This window comes from Paramisgurnus dabryanus, chromosome 10 (genome assembly GCF_030506205.2).
Source record: "Paramisgurnus dabryanus chromosome 10, PD_genome_1.1, whole genome shotgun sequence".
Lineage (NCBI taxonomy): Eukaryota > Metazoa > Chordata > Actinopteri > Cypriniformes > Cobitidae > Paramisgurnus > Paramisgurnus dabryanus.
In genome coordinates this window covers 8,427,029-8,451,682 of record NC_133346.1, presented here as the reverse complement: position 1 = coordinate 8,451,682, position 24,654 = coordinate 8,427,029, and the positions used below count along the sequence as shown (strand labels likewise).

General features: G+C 37.1%; 3 protein-coding genes across 7 annotated transcripts in view; all 3 read left to right on the top strand.

Annotated features, from left to right (window-relative positions):
* The first annotated feature begins 2,253 nt into the window (after positions 1-2,253).
* Positions 2,254-13,701, top strand: LOC135742173 (HERV-H LTR-associating protein 2). Its single transcript, XM_065260539.1, has 7 exons — positions 2,254-2,416; positions 9,865-10,149; positions 10,528-10,803; positions 12,531-12,857; positions 12,935-13,024; positions 13,110-13,172; positions 13,377-13,701. Exons 1-7 carry the CDS (start codon positions 2,344-2,346, stop codon positions 13,427-13,429), a joined length of 1,167 nt encoding a protein of 388 aa, XP_065116611.1. The 5' UTR covers positions 2,254-2,343; the 3' UTR covers positions 13,430-13,701.
* A 73-nt stretch (positions 13,702-13,774) lies between these two features.
* On the top strand, positions 13,775-20,516 carry LOC141282902 (uncharacterized). 2 transcript variants are annotated; one of them, XM_073816013.1, is made up of 7 exons: positions 13,775-14,146; positions 15,697-16,005; positions 16,493-16,768; positions 16,848-17,174; positions 17,286-17,393; positions 19,410-19,631; positions 19,701-20,516. In XM_073816013.1, exons 1-7 carry the CDS (start codon positions 14,053-14,055, stop codon positions 19,868-19,870), a joined length of 1,506 nt encoding a protein of 501 aa, XP_073672114.1. In that variant the 5' UTR covers positions 13,775-14,052; the 3' UTR covers positions 19,871-20,516. The 2 variants fall into 2 exon arrangements, with proteins under 2 accessions (XP_073672114.1, XP_073672113.1); XM_073816012.1 differs by having other exon boundaries at positions 13,778-14,146; positions 19,410-20,515.
* An 823-nt stretch (positions 20,517-21,339) lies between these two features.
* phldb2a (pleckstrin homology-like domain, family B, member 2a) overlaps positions 21,340-24,654 on the top strand; it is a 37,064-nt gene continuing 33,749 nt past the window's right edge. For 3 of the 4 annotated variants that reach the window (XM_065260540.2, XM_065260542.2, XM_065260543.2), the window contains exons 1-2: positions 21,340-21,613; positions 24,460-24,583. In XM_065260540.2, the coding sequence (XP_065116612.1) occupies positions 21,569-21,613; positions 24,460-24,583 (169 nt within the window). In that variant the 5' untranslated portion in view covers positions 21,340-21,568. The remainder of the gene's footprint in view (positions 21,614-24,459; positions 24,584-24,654) is intronic. The other variant, XM_065260544.2, reaches the window with a different exon arrangement.

Below are 24,654 nucleotides of genomic sequence, written 5' to 3'. Positions count from 1 at the left end.
CAGGAAAATTTGTTTAATAAGGAATAGCTCAACAGATTTGCATTTTCATAAAATTTTTGAGTTAAAATATCTACCTACATGCTTGCAAAAACGTTGTACGTGCGCATCTTTTGCTAAATTAATAAGTGTTCGCTGTAGTTTTCTGTAGGAACCATGTTTATTTTTTCAGGGGTGGCGTCTGGGGGGCATTCGCGCCCCGTGTCCCCCCAAACTGGTTGTTGTGTCCCCTACACAGTTTTTTATTAATTTAATATATATCAAGAATAATTCAAATAAATTAAATATTGAATGACTTTTAATGTAATCAATTGAGGAAAATATAGTTGAGATATGTTTTTTTTTTTATTAAAATAGACCAGTTTCTCTGATTTGTTGTATTGCGGCGTCTCATGCGTCTTTACGTCTTTAGCATATTAATGTGATTTATTACTAGCAACGTGTTTTTTCGCTGCATTTTATGGATTGTGTAAAATATGGATATTAGAACATTTAAAACGAACCAGCACTGCCTGCTCCATCTGACTTCATGCAAACACCGATTGGCTCAAATTTCAAATCTACATGACACGCCGCCTTCAGCTTTTTTAAAGGTAAAGTAGCGTTGTTTTAATTTAAGCAAGCCTAAATGTGTGGATTATAGACCGTTAACAGCATTGCAAGGTGATTATGGTAATACTGATTAGTTTGTGATCTTCTGCACTTTATACGGGAGATGAGCTGACAGTCTGTACAGGTTGTATGAGTGTGTGCTTGGACTGTATTTGTTGTTTTAATGCCTTGTTTTTGCAAGTTATTGTTGTTAATTACATGCCCCCCCCCGTTGGAAGCGGCGTGCCCCCGTTAGTTATGGTCTGGCGCCGGCTCTGTTTTTTACATTGCCCTGACAAAAATCTTGACTTTGACTTGCTGGAATACATTTTTCAAACAAATCTATATTTTTTACATCCATGTGGTGGTCTTTACTGCAATAAAGATAATTCTAGAAAAAAGTGAAAGTTGGATCTACAAATAAAATTACAAATAAAAAAGTTACTTTAAGTTAAAGAAAAAAATATTTTAGGTGAATATCAATCTTGTATTTTAAGTCTCCTCTAACCAAACTACAAAGCTGACTGCCTTGTTTGCAAGGGATCGTCCTCTCTTTCTGGTTCAGGATAAGCATACAGATTCTCCATTACTTTTCCAAAAACTTATAAACCATATTCATACCTGGAAAATACCTGACTGTGGGCATTGCCAAGCTGAATAAACTTAAATTGCCTAGCCATGATGAGAATGAGGCCTGTGTGTATACCTGTGTGCTTTGTGCTGCCCCTGGTGGCAGAATGTAGGCACTTCAGCCATGTCATCAGCTGTAGCCCAGGGCACTATAGTATATCAGCCTAGACAAGTTGAGCCATTTACAACTCATTATTTGAATAAATTCTGAAATGCATGTTAGGGTGTATTATTCTGTTAATACTACAAGCTTAAACACCTCTTTATCTAATGCCAAAAGGAACAGAGTGTGAAATTCACAAGACTTTTACCTTACATGTCTGCTTTGGGAAGGAAACCCATCTTACATGTTCTGCTGTCTTAAAAATCATTAAGACCATCAGGGTTACTGCAATATATTTCCTGAAGTTACTCAAAGAGCTCAAAGTTACTACACAGCTAGTTTGCCACATTTGCAAGTGAGGTTGCCAGGAAAATGACCTCAGTACTCTATAAACACTCAACAAATTGCAAGGTGGCGAGAAAACAGATCTATCGAAAAAGAAGAGCTTGTGAAGATATGGGAAGGTTATCATAAAGTTATGTAGAGGTGTAGGGGTAGTCACTCAGTTCATGATCTTTAAAATAGGCGTGGAAACCTGTCTGCCAACTCTCTCTCTCTCTCTCTCTCTCTCTCTCTCTCTCTCTCTCTCTCTCTCTCTCACTCACACTCTGTCATTCATTCCTCACAACAAACTACTCACAGCCAGTCAATAGCCTAAAGACACCTTATGAACAAACCCAAAATTGTGTGGCTCTTTATATTAACCAATCCTTTTATCCGATCCAGCAACTTTTTCGGTTGTCTCTTTTCTATTAAAGCAGTTAGAGTAGAGAACAGGGTCTGATTACACTGTGTGTGTGTGTGTGTGTGTACGTGTGTGTGCGTGCGTACGTGCGTGTGTGTGTGTGTGTGTGTGTGTGTGGTTGGGTGGGTGTGTGTGTGTGAAAGAGAGAGAGAGAGAGAGAGAGAGGCTCTTTGATGGTTCTTAGCAGATTTTCTTCTGTACACCCTTTTCTTTAGCTCAATACCTCTCTCTCTCTCTCTCTCTCTCTCTTTGCTATATCACATTGCTTTCAGAGAGAATGTCAAAGGTGTCTTATTATAGCATTTATATTCTTTTATGGATTTTTTCCCTGGTGGAATCTAAGATTACAGGTAAGATGGAAATTTATTGGCAGTTTTTGAAGACTTTCCTAAAAGTAACTTCTTTCTTGTATGCCAGTTTTTGTTGGATTGTTAGTTTCAAAACTTATAAGCTAAACAAGGCTCTTATAAGCTAATCACCACTTTCTTTAATTAAATTAAACGCTTCACTTTCTTCATAAATAACCTGTTAAGTTAGGAGTGAGATCTTTGTACTCTCTGTCACTATTTTAAGGGCATGTTAATACTTTAATAGATCAATATTAATTGGGACAAGTTTGCACAGAATGTCACAACAGATAAACTGACAATAAATCAGGAAAGATCCTTGGATAAGGAATGAACGCTGGTAGGAACAGGCAAAGACACGTTTTCTAGTTATGGTTAAATAGTCTTTAGAGTTAATACATTTAAATACATAAGCATTACTTATCACATATGTGTTTTATCTTATAACTCCCATGGCCTTATTATGTTTAAAGTTACAATAATTGTGTAAGCTATTAGAAATGAAGAGATTACCTGTTTGTAGTTTGTGTGACTTTGATCAGATCTGACTTATATTAAGCAAACATACACGGCAGTCAATCTCACTGTTGCAGTAAGATTTTTTTATTTTTTCTTATGGTAATTTGTATTATTCTGTTCCTGTATACACTTTCAAAAATAAAGGTACAAAAGTTGTCATTGGGACAGTACCTTTGTACCCAAAAAGTGCATATTAGTACTTCAAAGGTACATATTGATAAATATTTGTACCTACATTTTTTAAAGGGTACTGCCCCAGTGACAATAGGGGCAGTACCTATTAAAATATGTACCATTTAGTTCCATAAGCCAGTTTCTCACCAGAATTATATTTCGTAAAGTTTGTTAGCAAAAATGACTTAAATGGAAACTAGCAATTAGGAAATATAACTAGTTTTAACAAACATGCCTTACTAAAAACATTACTTGGGTGCATTTTGAGGCAAAACAATGGGCACTGATATATTTTAAGATATGTCAGTGCAAGTTGTTTTCAGTTTGGACAGCTCTTTGGACATTTATTTTAGTCTAGGACTAGTCTTACCCCTGTCCAAAAAAAACGACCCTTAATGTATACATTTGGTATCAGTATCAGCCTACCAGTACTAATGAGCTCTTTAGATGAAAATGCGTACTTTTTGAAAAAGTACTATCCCAGTAAAAGCTAAGGACCAATTTATTTCTCAAACATTTGTCATCAGACACCAAACATCCCAAGTCGTCCGGAAGTTCCGGGAGTCTCTCGCATATTGATAGCGGCTCCCCGGTGCCCGCAAATTAGTTACAATCTCTCCCGGAATCTAGAACGAGTGAGCAAGAGCGCTCATGCGAGACAGAAGATACTGTGCTCCAAACCGTGTAGCGTGCGCACTGCCGAGAGGGAGGGGGAGACCCAGCGTGTGTGTGCTAGTGTTGCCTCATTAAGCGCATTTAAGACAGATAGCATCCTGATTGGCTGGTTTCGGTAAATCAACCAATCAGTTGTCATCGTTGGTGGGCTTTTATCTCTTTTCCTGAAATGAATTAATCAGTGTATCTAGATTCTAGAAACAGGAGCGCCATGGCAGAGGGAGAGTAACCCAAAAATATAAGACACATTTTATGCCAGACTACACGAAAGTGTACCCCTGTCTTATAAGAGTTAAAAATAATGAGAATCTTGCACGCTGTACAGTTTGTAACAGTGACTTCAGCACTACCCATGGCGGGTTAAATGATTGTAAAAGACATGTTGAGGTGAGTTCAACAAGTTTAATTTCATGTGCATATTTTTAAGGCTACATGAAAAAACAAACACCTTACTGTGGGTTCACACCAGATGCGTTTGAGGCGTTAGATTCACGTCTACCGCACATAGTTGGACGCTTGAACATGTTGAGTGTACTCGCTTCATGCGTGTGTGAAAGCCAAGCATGAAATTCTAGTCATTGAGACATTCACGTGGAAATCCACGTCATGGGAGAGGCTTCTGTGACTCCGCTCGCTTCCTGTAATCACGTCGCTGCTAGAGCAAGCTCCTGATTGGTAAATGCGTTGCATTTTCCACCAAAGTTCTGATTTTTCAACTCGTGCATTTCCCGCGGTAACACTCAATTCATGTCATTCGCACAAACTAGACTCGCAAATGAGGCAGAATTGCGTCTACCACGCCAAGAGACATCCAGACGCGCGTCAACGCATCTTTACATTGACTTAATATTGAAATCACTCACGCTTGACGCCTCTACCACGGCTAGTGTGAACGCAGCATTATGCTACGTACACACCAAACGCGTTACTCGCTCTAGATTACCCGCGGGATTGAACTTTTTGTCATGCGAATTTTTCGCTCAAAATTAATATTTTCAACTTGAGCAAAGACGTGTTTGGGGTGAACAGCATGTGTTTTCGCAGCAAACATGCTGCCCATATCACGTCATACGCATCGCCCCACGCGATGACGCGTCTGATTGCATCTTTGCATTGACTTTTTATGTAATCTACTCGCGCAAATCGTTGAACTCGTGTCTGGTTTGAACCCACAGTTAGACCTGTTTAAAGTTGCAATGGAATATAAATAAAAACAGTTTACATAAATATTATAAGGAGCTTATATACGGTTTCAGCAGTAACAACATAAACTAGCGGCTTTCGTGGAAAACACGTAACTTCCGGTAAAGAATAAATAACAACAAAGTCCTTTTAACCTCCTAGACCAAATTTTTTGTTGTTGTTTTGCACCATAATAGTTAATTCTGTGTAACTGGAACCTGCTGTTCACAAACATGGACAAATACACTGCTTCATGTTCTAAGAAAAATATTTGGTTATTATATTTATTGGTTCTTCCTAACCCCAAAATAGCTGGTAGAAATCTGAAAAAAGACAAGCCAAATCTCGGGTCGTAGGAGGTTAGTTTATTTTTATATCAAGCAAAATAAACAACATTTAGATTCCTAGGAAACCAAAACATTTGTTATTTTCGATGAGATAATTGTTCAAGAACAGGGGCGTTTCCAGCATTGAAGGATATCCGGGGCTTAGCCCAGATCATTTTATGTAAATACAGGGATCAGAGTTTTTTTTATTACAGTAACAATTTATTTTCACCTCAAATTACATTTTTAACATTATGCACACACACATACACCAGTGTTTCCACGGAGTTTGTGAATCTAGGGGGAAAATTCAAGGCCCTGGAAAGTTTTTAAATAGAGGTACATAAATCAGGTCATTGAAAGTGCTTGAATCTGTTTTTTGCAATAAGTTTTCTGGAAAAAATCCATATTATTCTCTGTGTAGCGTAGGATGCATCATGAAATTTCTAGATTTTTTTAGCGCACGTGCTTAATTGTTTTAAATGCTTATATCTTCTGTATGCGAATTTTGATCCAAATAAAAATGCTTTTTTTGCGTAGTTGTGTTTGACACATGAAAACTGTAACAATATATCTTTCAAGGTAACACAATGTATCCCTGCTCTCACTTGAAATGTGTCCGCACATTAAGTCCTTAAATTTGAGGGTATTGGACCTGGATTTAAAGTTAACCAAGGTGTGGGGAACCCTGATACTCTCTCTCTCAATTCAATTTTCAATTTCTCTCTCTCTCTCTCTCTCTCTCTCTCTCTCTCTCTCTCTCTCTCTCTCTCTCTCTCTCTCTCGATCTATACATCTAGTAGTAGTAGTACAATTAGTATTTTTTGGTTTATGAAAGTACACACTGAAGTGTACTCTTAGTAAACTACTAGTTTAGTACACTCTAAAAAAATGGTTCTATATAGCACCAAAAGTGGTTCTTTGCTCGTAATCATAGAAGAACCGTTTTTAGTGCCATATAGCACCGGTGAAGCACCTGTGAAGCACCTGTGTAGAACCACATAGTACCATGTAGAACCATATTTTGTGCTATAGTGGTGCTATATGGCCCCCATATGGTTCTACACAGGTGCTTCACCGGTGCTATATGGCACTAAAAACGGTTCTTCTATGATTACGAGCAAAGAACCACTTTTGGTGCTATATAACACTGTTTGTTTTTAGACTGTTATAAGTTTTCTTCTTCCATCACTTGTTTCAGCTTCTTCTCCTGTGTTTTTATCCGGAGAAGATTTGTTACTAGAAGGTGCCAGTACCTATGGTAGTAATAACTAGCTAGTTAAACAAATAGGCATACAGAGGCCTATAAAATATGATGCTATTTTGGTTGGGGAGGCTTCAGGATACCTCCCTGAAATGACTTTTTGCAGGTTGGAATGTCTGTGTCAGACTTCATTCATCAGATAACAAACACACTCATGCACATCAGCAATGTTCTCAGATGGTGACAACACCACAATGTTCATTTCCTCAATTGTAGTCCCACAATGCGTGCAGAACTGTGCCTCTGTCAAAACAGAAAGATCAACCACACTCGAAAAACGGATGTGTTAAAAACCAACACAATTAGTGTTAGTTTTGTGTCACGCAGAGATGTGTCTACTGTAGTTTAAAACGGATGTGTTAAAAACAACACAATCAGTTCCAGTACATTTAATGTGTTGTCCCAATAATCTCTGCGTTATTATTGGGACAACACATTTAGTTTGTTTTACTTTTAACACAACGGGCCCTATTTTAACGATCTGAAACGCAAGTGCGAAGCGCAACGCGCAAGTGAGTTTGTGGGCGGATCTTGGGCGCTGTTGCTATTTTCCTGGCGTGAGAAATAACTCTTGCGCCGGGCGCAAATCAATAAGGGGTTGGTCTGAAGTAGGTTCATTTTTCATAGGTGTGGTTTGGGCGTAACGTCAAATAAACCAATCAGAACGCTATCCAACATTCCCTTTAAACGCAAGGGCGCAAGTTCCATGGCGGGTTGCTATTATTATGACGGATTTACCAGGCGTACGCCAGGAGCGGTTCACAGCCGAGGAGACCGACGTTCTTGTAAGAGCAGTCAAAGACAGAGAAGTTGTTTTGTATGGGGATAGGAGAAACCTGCCCAAATCAGCGTAGGTTACACAGGCGTGAGAGGAAATAGCCACAATTGTCTCATCAGCTGGCATCCCCATTGTTGCGCCAAGCGCTACAATGATGTCAGGAGACGGGGGAATCCCAAGCTTGCCAGCATAAATCGGGCACGCCGTGTAACGGGAGGTTGCCTCTACACAGGACCTGACGCCAGCAGAGGACATCGCTGCGTCCACCCTCACCACTGAAAGGGTTTGGGGGCTTTGAAATCGGACCCAAGAAACGCAAGCAAGGTCCAACCCCAAAGTACACTTACAAATCAAGTTCATATACATTAAGGTTGCTTATGAAAACATTTTAATAATTATTTACATAAAATAAACGTAATACAGCCACACAACAAACTTATGAAAATATTTTAATCGTTATTTGCATGAGAATTTTTTAACGCAGCCACACAATAAATAAAAACTATCACTACAATGCTCACCACTATGATTTCCCTTATCTCATGTTAATATTTTTTATTGTAACAATTTATGATTTGCAAAAATAACTGTTGCATCTGTGTAGATTAGATAAGCAAAGTGTGTGCGCGTTGTGCACGCTATATTATGGTCAAGCATGCGCCCTTAAAATAGCATAATGAACAACGCGCCACTGACTTTAGACTAGTTTTTTTGGTCAGTGGCGCAATTGTTGTCACTGACAAAGTCAATTGCGCTGGGTGCAAGATAGGGCCCTATGTGTTACTTTTAACACAACTTGTGTTATATTTTAACACAAATTCATCACAAAATGACACATAATGTGTTAAAATTACACATTATGTGTTAAAAGCTTAACGCACAAAGATTTGTAAAAAAGTAACACATCTTTTCTAAGAGTGTGGTTTGTGCTGGTGCAAGCTGTTAGTACATCTGACCCTAAATGTGCTAAATAGGATAACAGAAAGATGTGTAAATAATGAACACAACCTTTCTTAGTGTGCACCATCATGCATTCTGTCACAGGCACGGCTCTTTTGTATTTATAGCCAAACAATCTTCATTGGAAAGGATCTTGTGAGTCAGATAAGGTCAGTGTGTTGAAGGCTAAACAAAAGAAGTAACAAGTGGTCATAAATGACCTCTTACCGTGAAATTGGATGGTTTGTTATGGAATAAACCACATTAAAGTAGCAAAAAGGGGCAGCAGAATGCTTAAAAGAGTACTTTCTTTGCCATGCATTGTGTGTACACATGTATGTACTGTACACATGCACACCCACCCATTGTGTGTTTTGGAAACCTGGGGGTGGCTCAGAATAGCATATGTGACAAATGCATTTAATGCGTTGTCCAAAACTAGAAACATCTCTGTGTTATTATATAACACATTTTGTTTTACTTTTACCATAATTCGTGATGTCACTTTTTAATTATTTTAACACAAAATCAACACAAAATGACAAACAATGTGTTAAATAGCATAACTCAAAAAATGCGCAAAAAATGAACACATCCTTTTTAAAGTATCTATTGCTCATGTGAAATGTATAAGCCAGTGGTTCTCAAACTTTTTCAGCGTGCGGCCCCCCTTGTGTACAGTGTATTCTTTCGCAGCCCCCCGAAAGAAAATTTATGACAAAAACAGTTCTAAAATGTAATATTTTAATTAAAGCGACACCATGTAATTTTTCAACCTTCAGACCACGTGTGTAACCACAGTAGCAGCGCGACCGTCAAAGAAGAAGAAGCTTGGCAAGTTAACCCACAAACGAAGAAGAAACAGCAACTTGTTGTGTATGATTTGAGAAGACCAGCAATGATGGAAGTAAATAAACAGTGACTTTTGATGCAGTTTGAGTTAAATCACTCCTCAACTTGGCTCATCTTTGTTTTCACCGTCGCAAACGGAAATACCTATGACGCAGTTTTTTTTACATGACTGGAGGGGCTCTGGTGGACCAATCACAGTGCTTACAGTCCACATAGAACTGACGCGCTGTTAAAATTTTTCTGAGGTGCAAGTCAGGCTACGCAGAGCTACGCACCGGCTACGGATATACGTCGTAGCTACGGTGTAGAAGTTACGCACGACTATAAATCGGGCTTTATTGATGCCTTAAATGTGTCTGGTGTGAACCCACAGTTATGTTACGTACACACCAAACGCATGTTACATCGTGTTACTCGCTCTAGATTACTCGCGGGATTTAAACTTGTGTCATGTGAATTTTTCGCTCGAGTTGATTATTTTCAACTTGGGCGAAGATGCGTTTGAGGCAAATAGCGCTTCATATCGCTTCTTTCACATCTCCCTACGCAAGGACGTGTCTGATCGGGTCTTTGCATTGCTTTTGTCGCACAAATTGTTGAACTCGCGTCTGGTGTGAACCCACAGTTAGGCTTCCTGTGTTAAATAAGTGCATTAGGTGTCAGTAGGTGGTTTGGTTTTAAAAGGCTATTACAACAAATTATTTATTCTAGAAATATCTCATTGGCTTTTTTTCATTTGCAGAGGATCGAGTGACCTGCATCTTTTCTGAGAGCTGTGCCCTGCCCTGCTCTTTCAACGCCACTGATGCTGCTGGGAGCATTCAGTGGTACCATCAGGGCTTGCTCATATTCAATTTACAAAAGGGAGAAAAGCTCCTTAGCAACGGCAACATACGGGTGCCTGACGACCACATCTCCAATGGCAATGCGACGCTGTTTCTAAACCCCGTAGACATCAAGAGTAAAGGACGATACAAATGTGTGGTCAACAATGCAATTTGGAGACATGTTATAGCGGCAGTGGAAGGTTTGTTTCTTTTGTCAGAATATGAAAACACTTTATCTTGAAAGTTTGAGGTTTTAAGTGGCTGGTGTTCATAGGTGATGTCCATAAGCTCCACCCTCTTGTGTGGGACTCAACATCTTTAGTATACTTTGGTAATTGTATATTACAGTAATAATTACTACACTTACTTGTTAAAGTATGAATCGATATTAAATTTCATTTTTTATATTTAATATTTTAATGATATTAAATGTATTAAATCGATATTAAATACTGAATTGTACCACAGTATTTTCTCATATATGCTCCCAAAAGAAAATGTTTTCATTTCTAGCACAAAGTAGTCTTTAGTGTTCTGTAAATGTAAAACGCGCATACAAATAAATCTTATTGTTTCAGCTCCCATCAGAATGATCTCCATTAACAAACAGCCCAGCTCTGATATGATTCAGTGCTCTACAAAAGACGTCTACCCAGCACCAGCATTACAGTGGACCACAGAACCCAGTTTAACCCCTCTGAACCCAACCACACGTATGTTTTCAAAGGAGAAGGGCTTATATTCTGTCGAGAGCATCGTGAAATTGCCTAACAACAGCTTTGATCAGATGTATGTGTGTAAGATCACCTCCAAATATGGCACACAGACGTGGACAGCATCTTTACAGCTACAAGGTAAGATGATGTTAAGGACTTGATAATGTGATGATTGATAACTTGAATGTTATTAAGTGAGCTGTCAAATAGGCAGCTTAAACAATTTGACCCTAATTTAATGCGGAAGTGTATAATATCAGAAAAATTAAAATTCTGTCATCATCCTCATGTTGTTACAAACCTGTATGAATTTTTTTTTGCTGATGAACACAAAAGAAGATATTTTGAGAAATGAGGGTAAACACACAGCATATAGTGTCCATTAACTTCCGTAGTAAAAAATAAAATATGATGGAATATAATGGGTACCGTCAACTGTGTGCTTTCCATCATTTATCAAAATATTTTCTTCATCATTTATCACATATTTGTCCTACTATGGAAGTCAGTGGACACTATATGCTGTGCATTTACCATAATTTCTCAAAATATCTTCTTTTGTGTTCATCAGGAAAAAAGAAATTCATACAGGTTTAGAACAACATGAGGATGAGTAAATCATGACAGAATTTTCATTTTTGGGTGAACTATCCCTTTAACAAGCATGCACATCACGCGTGCGCGCGTAGCAGGAGCGGCGCTGAAGCAGCAGTGCTGCGATCGTTTCGGCGTCGGATCTATTTTTGCTGCGCTGCTAACGCTCAATTAAAGTGACAGTGCTTTGTTTATGGTTTAAATGCTTGTGGATTGATTCACGCGGAAAAAATATCATTGTGATGCCAAGTTTGTTTTAAACGGTCATGGCTTTGAGCAATTTAACAGAAAGCAATGAAATATTTAAAAAAAAAAACTACTAAAAAATCCAGGTAAGACCATCGTAAGCTGGTGAGCTGGTTTTAGCTGGTCTCTCAGCTTGGTTTTAGATGATATTGCTGGTGTAGCAACTAGCAAGCTGGTCTAGCTGTGTTTTGGTCACTTTTTAAGCAGGTCTAGCTTGACTTAGCTGGTCAGGCTGGAAGACCAGCTGACCCACCAGTTTGACCAGCTTTGCCAGGCTGGGAGGACCAGGTACTGCCACCTTAAACCAGCTAAAACGAGCTACCAGCTTATATCTTAAAAATCTTCAGAGAAACAGATTTAATAATGTGGGCTTTTTATGTCTATAATTGTGTATTGTGTCTATATCTGTCATTACACGGACCAAAACAGCACGAAAACAATGTGGATTAAACAAATCACAATTATATAAATTACACAGAACTTCAAAAAGCGTATTGAAAAGGTTTTGCTCATAATTGCATGTAAAATAAAGTAATGTGAACTTTAGATTGTTAGACTGTTATTAAACTGCACAGTATGCACTGCAAACGCAGCCAGTGTGAAAGCACAATGGCCACGCGTGGCAAATGCTTTCCTTAAACGCTGCTCACGCTTGCGGTGTGAAACCAGCGTTAGACTTTCTGGTTGCACCACTTGACTTCTGCAATGACTTAACATTTAACATACTTCTACTTGGATGCTGGTATAGGTTTTTCACTGATATCAATTCATAAATATACATCATATACTTTTTAAATACACTTAAAACCGTGGCAAAGCCAGAGAGGTGTCCGAGGTGGCACTGGACCCCCCGACATTTGACTGGCCATCCCAAACTTCAAATGACTTTCTGAAAACAAGGCTGAGATAAAATTATTTGAAACCATCACTGATAAAAATGGTACACTTCAGCTTTAACAAAACTCCAAAAACTGTAATGATAATGGAAAATTCTTGATAATATATTTTTCCTTTTTACATCACAGAGATCATTGGCTTTGAAAAGCAAAACCTGGTAATTCCATGTACAGCTCCCAAAAACCTTCAGTTCAGCACACTCGTATGGACCTTAACCAAAGACAATAAAACCACAGATGTCCTTAGGCATGACAGCCTGACACGTAAAACCACCAGCTTCAAAGATTATGCTAAAGTAAAGGATGACCTCGTATGGAAAGGGAATGGATCTCTCACCCTGGACAATCCTGTTGGCCCGGATCGTTCTGGAATCTACTCGTGTGTATTTTATGGGGAAACGACAATACATCGCATAGAGACCAATGTCGATTTGACACAGTCCAAAAAGAGCAACGGTATGCATTTCATCTATGTACTAATTCAAAGATGAATTAATTCAGATGTAGTTTCACAACTTTCTTTCTCTCTGCAGACTCTGCCAAATATAATCTGTGGATGTTGGGGATTGTTTTGGGTTTACTGGCTCTCTTAGGGCTAACTTTACTAATAAAAAGATATAGAGGTAATACACAGAACTCAATTCAGTATAATCATTACAGTAATCATACAGTATAATCAGTAGTACTCTATGAAGTTTCTGTTTTTAGCTAAATCAAAAAGGAGTCAAGAAGGAGCTCAGGCAGATGAGGAGATGCAAAACATGAACACAGGTATCGTACTATCTATGTTTTAATGCCTTGTGTTTTATAATCCACTCATAAGAGCTGTCACCTCAGTGCATCACAGTGCAACTAGTTTAAGTCTATCTTGGTAATCTCAGTTAAAATGTCGTATTGCATACTAAGAAATATGCTGTCAAATGATGGACTGTAAACATCTAATCTTTCAACGTATGTTGTCTTTTGTGTTCATAGCCAAGACATCAGGAGAACAGCAAGCAGAAAATAAACTTATGTCACAACCATGAGATAATAACTTTATAAGTTAATCATTGAGAGATGAAAGAACATTAAAAAAACAGTCAAGACGTTTGGAGCACAGTTATATATGCTTGGATAGACCAACATTTCTAAACAGCACAGTATTTCAACATTTTAGGATAACCAGGAAAATGTTAAGATGAATTTGAACATTTTATGTATTATAATTATGCCTTAATTTCTTCAATAATTTATGGAAATGAAAGACTATAATTAAAAAAGTTATTTATTATTATTAAAAATGTGTTATTTTCCATAACCCTTACTGCTTTTATCTTTCTTTTTAATATTATCAGCAATATATATTTAGCCCTTAAACAGTTTTATTTATAACCACAACACAACATATGGACACACAGACAGACAATCACACAACAGTATTTATTGAGCTTTAAATTCACCGTGTTCTTTTCCCTGAAGTTTAATTGCACCTGTTAACATGACCAAACCAGTTCTGGTCACTATATGTCCACTCATGCACCAACTGGTTAATTATTTACCGGTTTAATTGATATGTCCACAAGGGTCTCTCTCTCTCCCCCTTTCTCACACACACTCAGAACACATGCACATACAAGGAGAGGTGAGAGAGGTTTTGGTGTCCTGGTAAATGTGGCGCAGTCTGTCAGTAATGGAGGTGCTACATCTATACGCTGCATTCGTGCTTCTTCGGAGTTGGGTGTCTGGTATACTCATTACTAAAGGTAAGAACAAACACACACACACATATATATGTAAAATAGATGATTTAAAATCTAACTTTGATACACTTAATCATAATTATATTAAAAGACTTTGGCCTTGATTTAAAGGGTTACAAACTTTCAGTGCTTTCTAAGATAAAATGTTACTTTTGTCTTGGTACTTATGCTCCTGTATAGCTTCGTGGTAGAGCATTAGAAGGGCAAAAGACCATGGGTTCAAACCCAGGGAACACACACACACATACAGCTAAAAAAAATTATAACTTGTAATGCACTCCTAACTCACTTTGGATAATAATATCTGCCAAAAGATGCATAAATGTAAATCACAAAAAATCCTTAGTTGGGTTTTCACCGATTGCACTGAAAAAAATAAAGGCTGGATTTACTTATAAATATAGTGCATCATTTTGCATTCATTTTTTAAAGTAAGTATTACATAAAATTTTAAGCAATTGCTTAAAATTTCAAGTAAAACTTATTCAAAAAAGTGTGGGTCACACATATTGTAAAAAAAGCAGGATTAAGTTAAAACAACTTTTGCAAGTGAATTCAACCTACTATTTTAAGTCTTGACTTGTGATAAGTTGACATAACTTAAAAAAACAAGTTGAAATTGTTTAACTTAATTTGTTAAGTTAAAGTAACATTTTTGTGCATTTTTATTGCACAAATAGTTATATTCCCAGAATAAGTCTATAAATAAATAAATGTTTTATGTATTATATAAATTTAAGTGTTTATATTATAATAAATAAAACAATTAAATTATTTAGCAATTAAGCATTTAACTTAATGAGATGGAGATACGTGTATTTTTTACAGACATGCAAATAAATACTTTTTTTAACTGTTAAAGATTATTTGTCAAAACTTTGTGTTTAACTACACTATCTTGTTGTTTAGCTGTAGGCCCGGTGCATGAATCAAAGCAGCACTTGTAGGAAACTCCATTAGTTTAAGTTTAATGACCCTGGTTAAAGAGAACAATAAGATTCTGGGATTCATTCATCCTTGTCTGCAGCCTGCAGGAAAATATCCAAACACCTACAGTGTGGAAATAATCAGCTGACTGTCTGAAAAAACAGGTTCAGGAGGGGACAGCTTTATTTAAGAATCTGATTTTGTTTGACAAACACTCGAAAAAAGTGTTTTATAGGGTTAAATTCATAAAATGGACAGAACATGCTTTTTGTACTGCAAAAAATGTATCACAACATGCTCTGTTGAGGTACATTTAGGTTTTTGTGTTTGCATCCGATGTAAAACTGATCAAAAACATACTGCATTAATTCTTATTAAAAATAATATAATTCATATCTGACCCTGTCCGTGAAATTCAGGCTAAAGTCTCATTAAAGCATCAAAGTTTGATTTCAGTCATTGATTTCACATTGAAATCAATCTTTGACATGTACTCAGTCAGTATTAAAGATATCAAGTATGTTCTTTACATAAAATGATTTTATGGAAAAAAACAATAAATCAAATTTTTTACAGACTGGCTCACATTTGTTCCTATAAACTAAGCTTTCTTCGTCTCAATCTAGATGCACACGTTACGTGTCTGTTCTACGAAGACTGTGTGTTACCCTGCAGTTTCAGGCCCACGGGGGCTGTGGTTATCCACTGGTACAAACAACAGATCCCCGTCCACAGCTACTACTACTATAAAGACCAATATGGACTTCAGAACAAACACTTCAGTGGACGGACAAACCTGTTTAACTCTCAGATCGCGCAGGGAAACGCCTCGCTGGTGCTGAGGAAAGTAAAGGTTCAGGATCAGGGGAGATATAAGTGCTACACCAGCACCAAGAAGGGAAACCAGGAAACCTTTGTTAACCTAGGGGTGAAAGGTCAGTGAAGAGGTCACGCTTACTGTACTGCATGGTTAACTGACTTTAAAAGCTTCTTTTCACCTTCTCAGAAACAAAGTGCAATAAAAGCTTCTTTTTGATTGGCCATGTAAATGCATTTAAAACAGTAGTATGTTTAAACAAATGGTCCCTACACTGAAAAAAAATTATTTTCAAGAAAAAATGTCATAAAACAAGCAAAGGAATCTGCCAATGAGGTAAGCAAAAAAATCTTGAAAATTTTTCTTAAACACTAAATTCAAGAAAAAATTGCTAACCCCATTGGCAGAATTTTTTGCTTGTTTTATGCACAAAATCACTTAAATTTGATATTTTTGGTCTAAAAACAAGACTTATTTTCTTGGGTCGTTTTGCTCATCAAGAAAAAGCATCTTAATTTAAGAATTTTTAGATATTTTTACTGAAAACAAGACAAAAATACTAAGAAAAGAACCAAATAATAAATGTTTTATGCTTTAATTTACAGCCTTAATTCAATTTGTGAAGCTTGAGATGGTGGAGGACAGGGTCACCTGTTTGTCCCAGAACATCTATCCAGCTCCTGAGGTCACCTGGGCCACTGAACCTGCTAGTGCTATCAGAAGCCTCCAGAACGTCACTCGTAAAACATCAGACACCAAAGGTCTCTTCACCGTCGAGAGTACCATCAACATGACGGGCAACATCTCTGACCACACATACTTCTGCTCTGTTGTCTCGGCAGATGGAGCGCAGGTCTGGACCGCATCACTGAAACACCAAGGTAACAAAGATGCATTTTCATATCTGTGTTGTTTCGGAGTTACAAATCCATTTGCTTTTAATATATTTCAATCTTCTAGATGAGTTGTTTGGTGAAGAAGGTGCCGGACTCATGGTCCCCTGCGTGGTGCCTCAACCTCGCCACAATTTCACCCTTACTTGGTCTTTCATCAGAAGCACAGAATCCACCGTCATCTTCAACTACGACAGCCGGACCCACCGGATCGCTAACTTGTGGGAAAGTAAAGCTGAAATAGACATAGATCAGGCTCATCTAGGCAACGGTTCTCTTCATTTGCTAAACCCGGACAGCTTGGGACACTCTGGTGTTTATTTGTGCACATTTTATGGCTTTCAAATGAGACACCAGGTTCAAATACCTGTCAACATTACTGTTCGGGTATCAGGTAAGATTGGAATAAAAATACTGTAAATTTGACTTAATTTGATAATTCATTACGTTAATGGAACATAGATTTAGCTAATGTGCATTAAATGATTGTAATATTTTGGTTCAGATGATGGTGAATATGACTGTAGGAGGTCGTGGTGGGGGACTGCTGCATCTGTCTTCATATTTCTCATCACTATATCTGTAGCCCTCTCACGATGCTTTAGGATGAGAGGTAAATCAAATACCTTAAACACTAATATAAAGTTTTGATTATCTGATCACACAAACATTATATTTTTTGTCCCAAATTGTAAATCTTAGTTTTTAACTATTATGTGGACACAGCATTTGTACTATGTTATTAATTTGTACAGTAATAAAGTATGTATGGTAATACCTGTAATAAATATTGGACAGAACACACCGCTGGGTTAAAATTGACCCAATGCTGGGTTGTTTTAACCCCACTGCTGGTTGCATAACAATTTTTTAAGCCAGCATTGTGTAATTTTTAACCAGGCATGTGTTCTGTCCAATATTTTCCCAGTATGGGTAAAAAATATTTACCTATAAATATTTATATAGAATAACTCAAAGTATACTTTCATAAACTAAAAAAATGTGCTGTTAAACTTTTAAACTATCACTGTACCTCTTATTTTACTTGTAGTAGTTGCATTACAAATGTAGCTCTGGTTTTGAAGTTTACTATATTCAAAAAAAAATTACGGGCCCCCTTAAGCCAAAGCCCCCCCAACCTTGCCCGTTGGCACTATTAACTGTGGCGCGCAGGTCTGTTAACAACATATACTTTTAATAAGGGAGTCAAATATTTTTACTTTACTTTTTTACTTTTAATGGTAGATTTAAATAAATATTGCGACCACAAAAAAATTTTATTTAAAAAAAGATTTAATTAAAAGCTGGGCCGGGCCCCCTATTGGCTCGGGCCCATTTGCACGTGCATACCCTGCATGCCCAGACGCTACGCCACTGCCAACAAGTATAATATTGTAAAATAGTATAGTATTAAATTGATAAGTACCCTATACATCAGGGGCGTAGAGTCAGATGAGATGAGGGTCTTGACCCCACAAACACAGCAAATATTTGCATGAAAAAAACAACTTTCACAGTGTTTTAGTTGTCCAGATTTTTCTTTGGTCTGCCTGTCCTCATGGTGGTCTTGTTGATTTTTATGTTAATCCTTTTCCCCCTCACTTCTGCCTGTCATTTCATCTGTCTTTTTTTTTTTTTGATCAACTTGAAAAAATGTTAGGTCATAACATTTTCAACAGCATTACTGTTGCATAAGTGCATTTTATTGATTTGAGTTATTTTATTTTTACATACGTACACATTGAAATTGTAAGCTGTGTTAAATTATTAAGCTATTTATAATTGAAATTAGTTATTAATTAAATTAATTTGTTTCATTTTTACCTGATGAAAGACGGTGATCAATGTCTAACGGTGTGTTGTCAACAGTGCCACCTGCAGGCCAGAGCAGAAACTGTACTGCAAAACTCGACACATACGACGAGCTTTACAGCTGATAAAATCTATTAAATTTGTGAACTAAAACGTTTTCAATTCTCAAAAGATCAGGGGCTTTTGACAAAACTTTTGGGGACACCAAAAAACAAACAAAAAAGCCCCCCCCCTCACAAACGCCACTGTTATACATTCATATTACATTACTTAAAGGGATAGTTCACCCAAAAGTAAAAGTCCTGTCATTATTTACTTACTTTCGTGTTGTAACAAACCTGTGTACATTTCTTTGTTGTGATGAACACGAAGGAAGATATTTTGAGAAATGAGTACCATTCACTGTTTTTTTTTTGTACTATGGAAGTGAACTGGGCTCATGATTGGCCACGGCCTCTTCCTCAAAATATCTTCCTTCATGTTCATCAGAATAAAGAAATTTATACAGGTTTAATAGTCAGAAACTTATGACAGATTATTCATTTTTGGGTGAACTATCCCTTTAAAACATACATACAGTTTGATTTGACAAAAAGCACAGTTAAGTACACCTGTAGGCCTAGATTAAGATGAAGTTTATTTTATGAAGTACTAAAGACTATTGTTTTGTAAATTAGGGACAAAATAGCACATTGTGAAAAAGTTGTGTTTTCTTTACTTAAAGTTCTTTTATGCAGTCACTGTTAAAGAATAACATACACAGTATTATGCAATGTCCCTGTACTTTTCACTTTATACACATTGTTTTCTCTTTCAGGTGAACGACCTGTACACACCCATTCAGAGGTCCATAAAAGAATCAAAAGACATGGCAACAAAACTGGTAAAATCAGAAACAGGCACAATGGTTTAGACTCTGTACAGACAGAAATTCACAAAGCACCATCTAAAACAACTGAACAACTTGTAGCACCTGTTGAAAATGACCCAATACCTACATCAACAGAGCACACTGTGCTAAATACCTGCTTGGTTACAGGTGATTTGTATCCAGACAATGAATCCAGATCACAAACACCAACGTATGGCATCATAACTCTGTTCACAGATATAATTTCAGAAGCAGGTGATAATGAAGAAATCGAGAAACATGAACTTGCTCCTGATATATCTGATTCACATCATGCAGAAGATGGCATAGAGATGGACTGTACAGTAACTCAAAACAATGATGTGTCGGCAATGCCTGAGCACTCACAGATAAATGGCTTTAGGTGATGGATCTTAACTGAATTAATTTAATTGGTGCTGGATAATTATATTAAAGGCGGGGTGCATGATCTCTGAAAGCCGTTGACATTTGAAATCACCAAACAAACACGCCCCCTACCCCAATATCTTATTTTAAATGAACCCGCCACACACATACGCAACCCAGGCAACAATGTTGGTTAGTAGACATGCCCCTTACTGCTGATTGCTACAAGTGCTTTGGTACTTGGCCCGACTCCTTTTTTCAAAGTATTTTTCAAAAATCATGCACCCCGCCTTTAACTCAATTTCAATTTTCATTCCTGAAATATATGCAGTAGTTGAGTAAATAATGACATTGGGGTTTTGAAGAATAGTCAAACATGCTAACACGTTGTCAAAACCTTTGGTTTTTCAAACTCAAATGTCTCTTTTAGTACAGTAAGGTTTCATTATAGGTATTATGTTGTTATAATTTACATTTCTTTAAACAATGCTCATAGACCTACAAATTAGACATTTGAAATGACATTAACAAATATTTTTTTTGTTAAACTATGTTCATTTGTGATTTATTTATCTCTGTTTTAAAATGTTTAAGATTAAGTCTCATTCTTACAGGTATGTGAGATTCATGAATAAATAAAGTTCAAAACAGAGGAATGGGAGGGGTGTGATCATTTTGTCCTGTCAATCATCTTTCTCCATATCACTCCTCCTCTATTCTTATTTACATAATTTAATAATCGTTTAAGATTCTTTTTTGTTAAGGCCGTGTGGACAGATAACACCAGTAAACTAAGTATGTGTTTTTCAACCAGGACCAGACTTCCAATGGGGCCTCAAGATGACTTAAAATATTTTTAAATAAGACAAATAAACGAAATTTTCCTAGTAATGCCAATCTGAAATATTTATTTCAAAAAAAGAAGCGATTTACTGATGTATGAGTATGTGACAGTCTTTAACCAGCAGGTGGCGATATTTCTTTTTGTATTCTTTGGCCGTTGCTCAAACGGAAGGCTGCATCCGCTGTAGGTCACATATGTAGGCTGCATACGTCATAAATACTGTCCTATTTTACAATATTAACAATTATAAAGTTGACTAATATACTTAGTTAATCGTAAATTGTTGTAATATACGTATTACTTGCGAATGTAATGCTTAGTTAACTAAAATAAATCAGGCTTGATGACGTATACCGCCTGCATATGCGACCTCCGGAGGATGCGGACTTCCGCTTAAGAACGGCTACTGTATATTTCTTTAGTGTGTACTGTGTAGCCTCCATTGCTCGTCTTTGATGTTAATTCGTATGATCCCATAGTGGATTTTTAATATATCAAAAATATTTTTAATATTATTGACATGAATTACAGGCTATGCTGAATGAAAGCTACTGCTTGAGTTGTCAAAAATAAATAAATAATATATTTCAGATTGCGGACTGATCTTTAGTCTTTGAAGAGTTTGGTAAGGACTTGATCCCATCTTCCTGTTTACATTGCGACATCAACTTCTCACGGACATTTAAATGTTAAGAGATGGAAATTCATTCAGCAGTTTTTCTGTGGTACTTCACTATAAAAACACAACAGTTCGTTAAACAAGAAACCGGAGATGTTTACAGGGTGATTTAAATGAGGGATCAAAGCGTCCGTCGAGCTCACAGCATGAAGACTGAATACTAAAACGAAACACACTAAAAACATAGAGCTTATTATGTGCTCTACTGGTACTGACACGAGCGACATTTTCACATCACAGGTAAGATTCATTTTTTGATAATATAATAAGAAATATACCACCTGAAAAAATACTATAGTATACGTATTTACCATTTTAAATTGTAGTAAATTACATAGATATTGTAGTGTAAGCCTTCATAAACGCACACCCGACCTGTCAAATGTTTGTACAGTTTATCATTTCATAACAGTCAATACTATACTAGTATACATTAACAAAGTTAATGTACCACAACATACTACAGTTTACTCTAGCAAATATTCTACCTTATTTTTTTCATGAGGGTATATACAAAGTCAGTGCCCGGTTGATTTAGTTGTCTACGCGGTAGGCCTATATAGGTGTGGTCCATTGAAAGTGCATCACAAGAAACTTAAAAAACCTGGGCAAATAAACTTCAGAGCTGCTTCCACTTAGAGAAATCACCAGGAAATTCCCACTAGCACAGAGATTTCAATCTTAGTTGGAATTTGCCCTTACTGTAATAAAGTGCAGACCTTATTGTACTTAATTGAATCCCTTGGCACCAATTGACCTATTATTTAATGATACAGTTAATTGACTCGTTTAATCTTGTGGGAAAGCAAGCCTTTAAAAAATTAGCAGACGTGGTTGGACAAATTTATCATCACATTTTTTCAAGACTAATTTGCAAAAGAGATTAGCCGTTTCTTAATATGCATTCTTGTCTGTACTTGTGTTCTTGTGGACTTGTGAAACGTCATCAGTCGCGGCCCAAGTACTGTTCCAATTCAAAGTTCGCATCAAGCCCAAGTTCACATAAAATCCCCGGATGTGTTCTTGATCCGCCCATTTTATCGAGGATGCATCAGAGGAGACTTGTGTGGACTAATGAGAGCGAAGTTTCCCAGAATGCATTTCGCGTCAGGAGTTCGTTCTTCCAAGTCTGAACTTGCAAGTTCGAACTACGAAGGACACAAGTCCGAGTTCGGCGTACTTGGTTTTGAGAAACGGCCATTGTGTTAGAGATTTCATACAAACCTAAGTTATAGTGTTATTTACATTTATGCATTCGGCAGATGCTTTTATCTAAAGTGACTTGCAGTGCATTCAAGGTTTAAATTGTTATCAGTATACGTGTGTTCTTTGGGAATCAAACGCATGACCATTGGCGTGGCTAACGCAATCCTCTACCAACTGAGCAACAAAAACATTATTTGTATGATTTAGCTGTTAAATAAATGTCATGCAAATAGTTTCTTTCTGCTGCTCTTACAGAATGACTGTGATTTCTAAAGGCTCTTTATTTGCAGTCACATGCACAGATGACGTAAAACATAGCTGATGGATCAGATATGCTCTTTCTTCAAGATTATGACCCCATTTTTGCTCTTGTCAAGGTGATTAACTCCAAAAAATAAGTTTCTTCCCCTTCAGCATTTTTTTTATTATTGGGGAGAACTGGACCAGCCCAATGACCTCACTTTGAGAAACTTGGAAACAGAAAGACTCAAATGCTTTCAGCTGTTTCTGATCCCCACTTCCTCCCCAAGGACCAAAAGGAAACACCCAGAAATCCATCCAACTGGAGAAGGATAACAAGATTTGTTCATCATCCAAAGCAGATTTGCTGCGTCCACAGTTTTTACGTGATAATAAAGCGACATGAGAGAGATAAACGTCATCATTTTACAAAACCCTTCGCTTCACCTCAGAAGACATTTAATAACCGTATGGATTCGTTTTTGATGGATTGAGGGAGCTTTAAAATGGGGCACTAAGCTGAGAAAAGCCAGGATATTATCTAATAAAACTCTAACTGTATTTGGCTGAAACAAGAAGGTCATATTCACCTAGCATAGCTTGAGGGTTAGTAAAATGTGGGCTAACTTACATTTTGGGGTGAACTATCCCAGACAGAATTCCTTTAATAGAGACATTATGCCTACAGCACAACCAATAAACCCAAGTGGCATATAAAGTGTGACTTGGACAAATAATGTACTTCTGTTATTATTTCATTTAAAAGTGAAATTAAAGTAAAAAAATACCCACATTACAGCCAACTCTTGCATTTCGTGGAAGAAGTCTTGACTTACCCATAATTCTTTGCATTCTGTTTTACATAATCAGACTGGTGTAATGGTTGGCTTAGTTAATTGTACTTGATTTCATGGGTTTCTGTGTTTGCTTTTTTTGGCTGCATATCCTGTGCCTCAGCATATAACCATGGTACTCTCTCCAATTATTTGTTTTTCATCGTGACAATTTATAGTCAGGCCTCTTTTACCCGCACCACATGTCCCCTTTCTCTTACTTTGTCCTAGAATATCCTGGGAAAACATTCCTCCACAATCTTCACATCACATTCTTCTCTAAAAATCTACTGTGTCTGTGATTATGTGTACATCTATGAATTAATACACATGTTTTTTTAACATGAATGTGTAGGTTTAAAGAGGTCTTTTCTCAGGCTGCATTTAAAAACCTATAAAACTGCTTTGGCAGCTTGCAAAATCTAATTACTTTACCATGGCTCAGAGTGGTTATTTTACTATAGCTATACCTGAGACACACCATCAAATCAATCTTAATAATAAAGGTGCTACAAAATGCCATATGCAATTTTGGGCTAAATGTGTCCATGTGCATGCATGTGGTGGGGGTGTTAGTGGACAGTGACTATAGTTAAAGAAACACGCAGACTTTAGGGGACTTAAGCTTATTCACTCTATCCCCCTGAGTTAAATAAGTCCATACATACCTTTTTCATCTCCGTAACTCTGTCTGACGCACCCACCGCTAGCAGCTTAGCACAAAGACTGGAAGTAAATGGCTCCAGCTAGCATCCCATAAAAAATCTTATTAGTCAGTTGTATTAAAACCCCTGCTCTCATCTTCAGGAAACCCTGTTGGATGTAATTGACACTGGGAGTGGCCTAAAGCTGATGACAGCCACACCCCACCTGATCAGTTTGGGCAGTGTGCATCTCAACTTTTCCATAACTTTAATAGCGCTTACAAAAGGTAAGTATGTTTAAAAAATATTATAAATATTCTGATATATAATATTTCATGCACATAAACCCAGTACATGC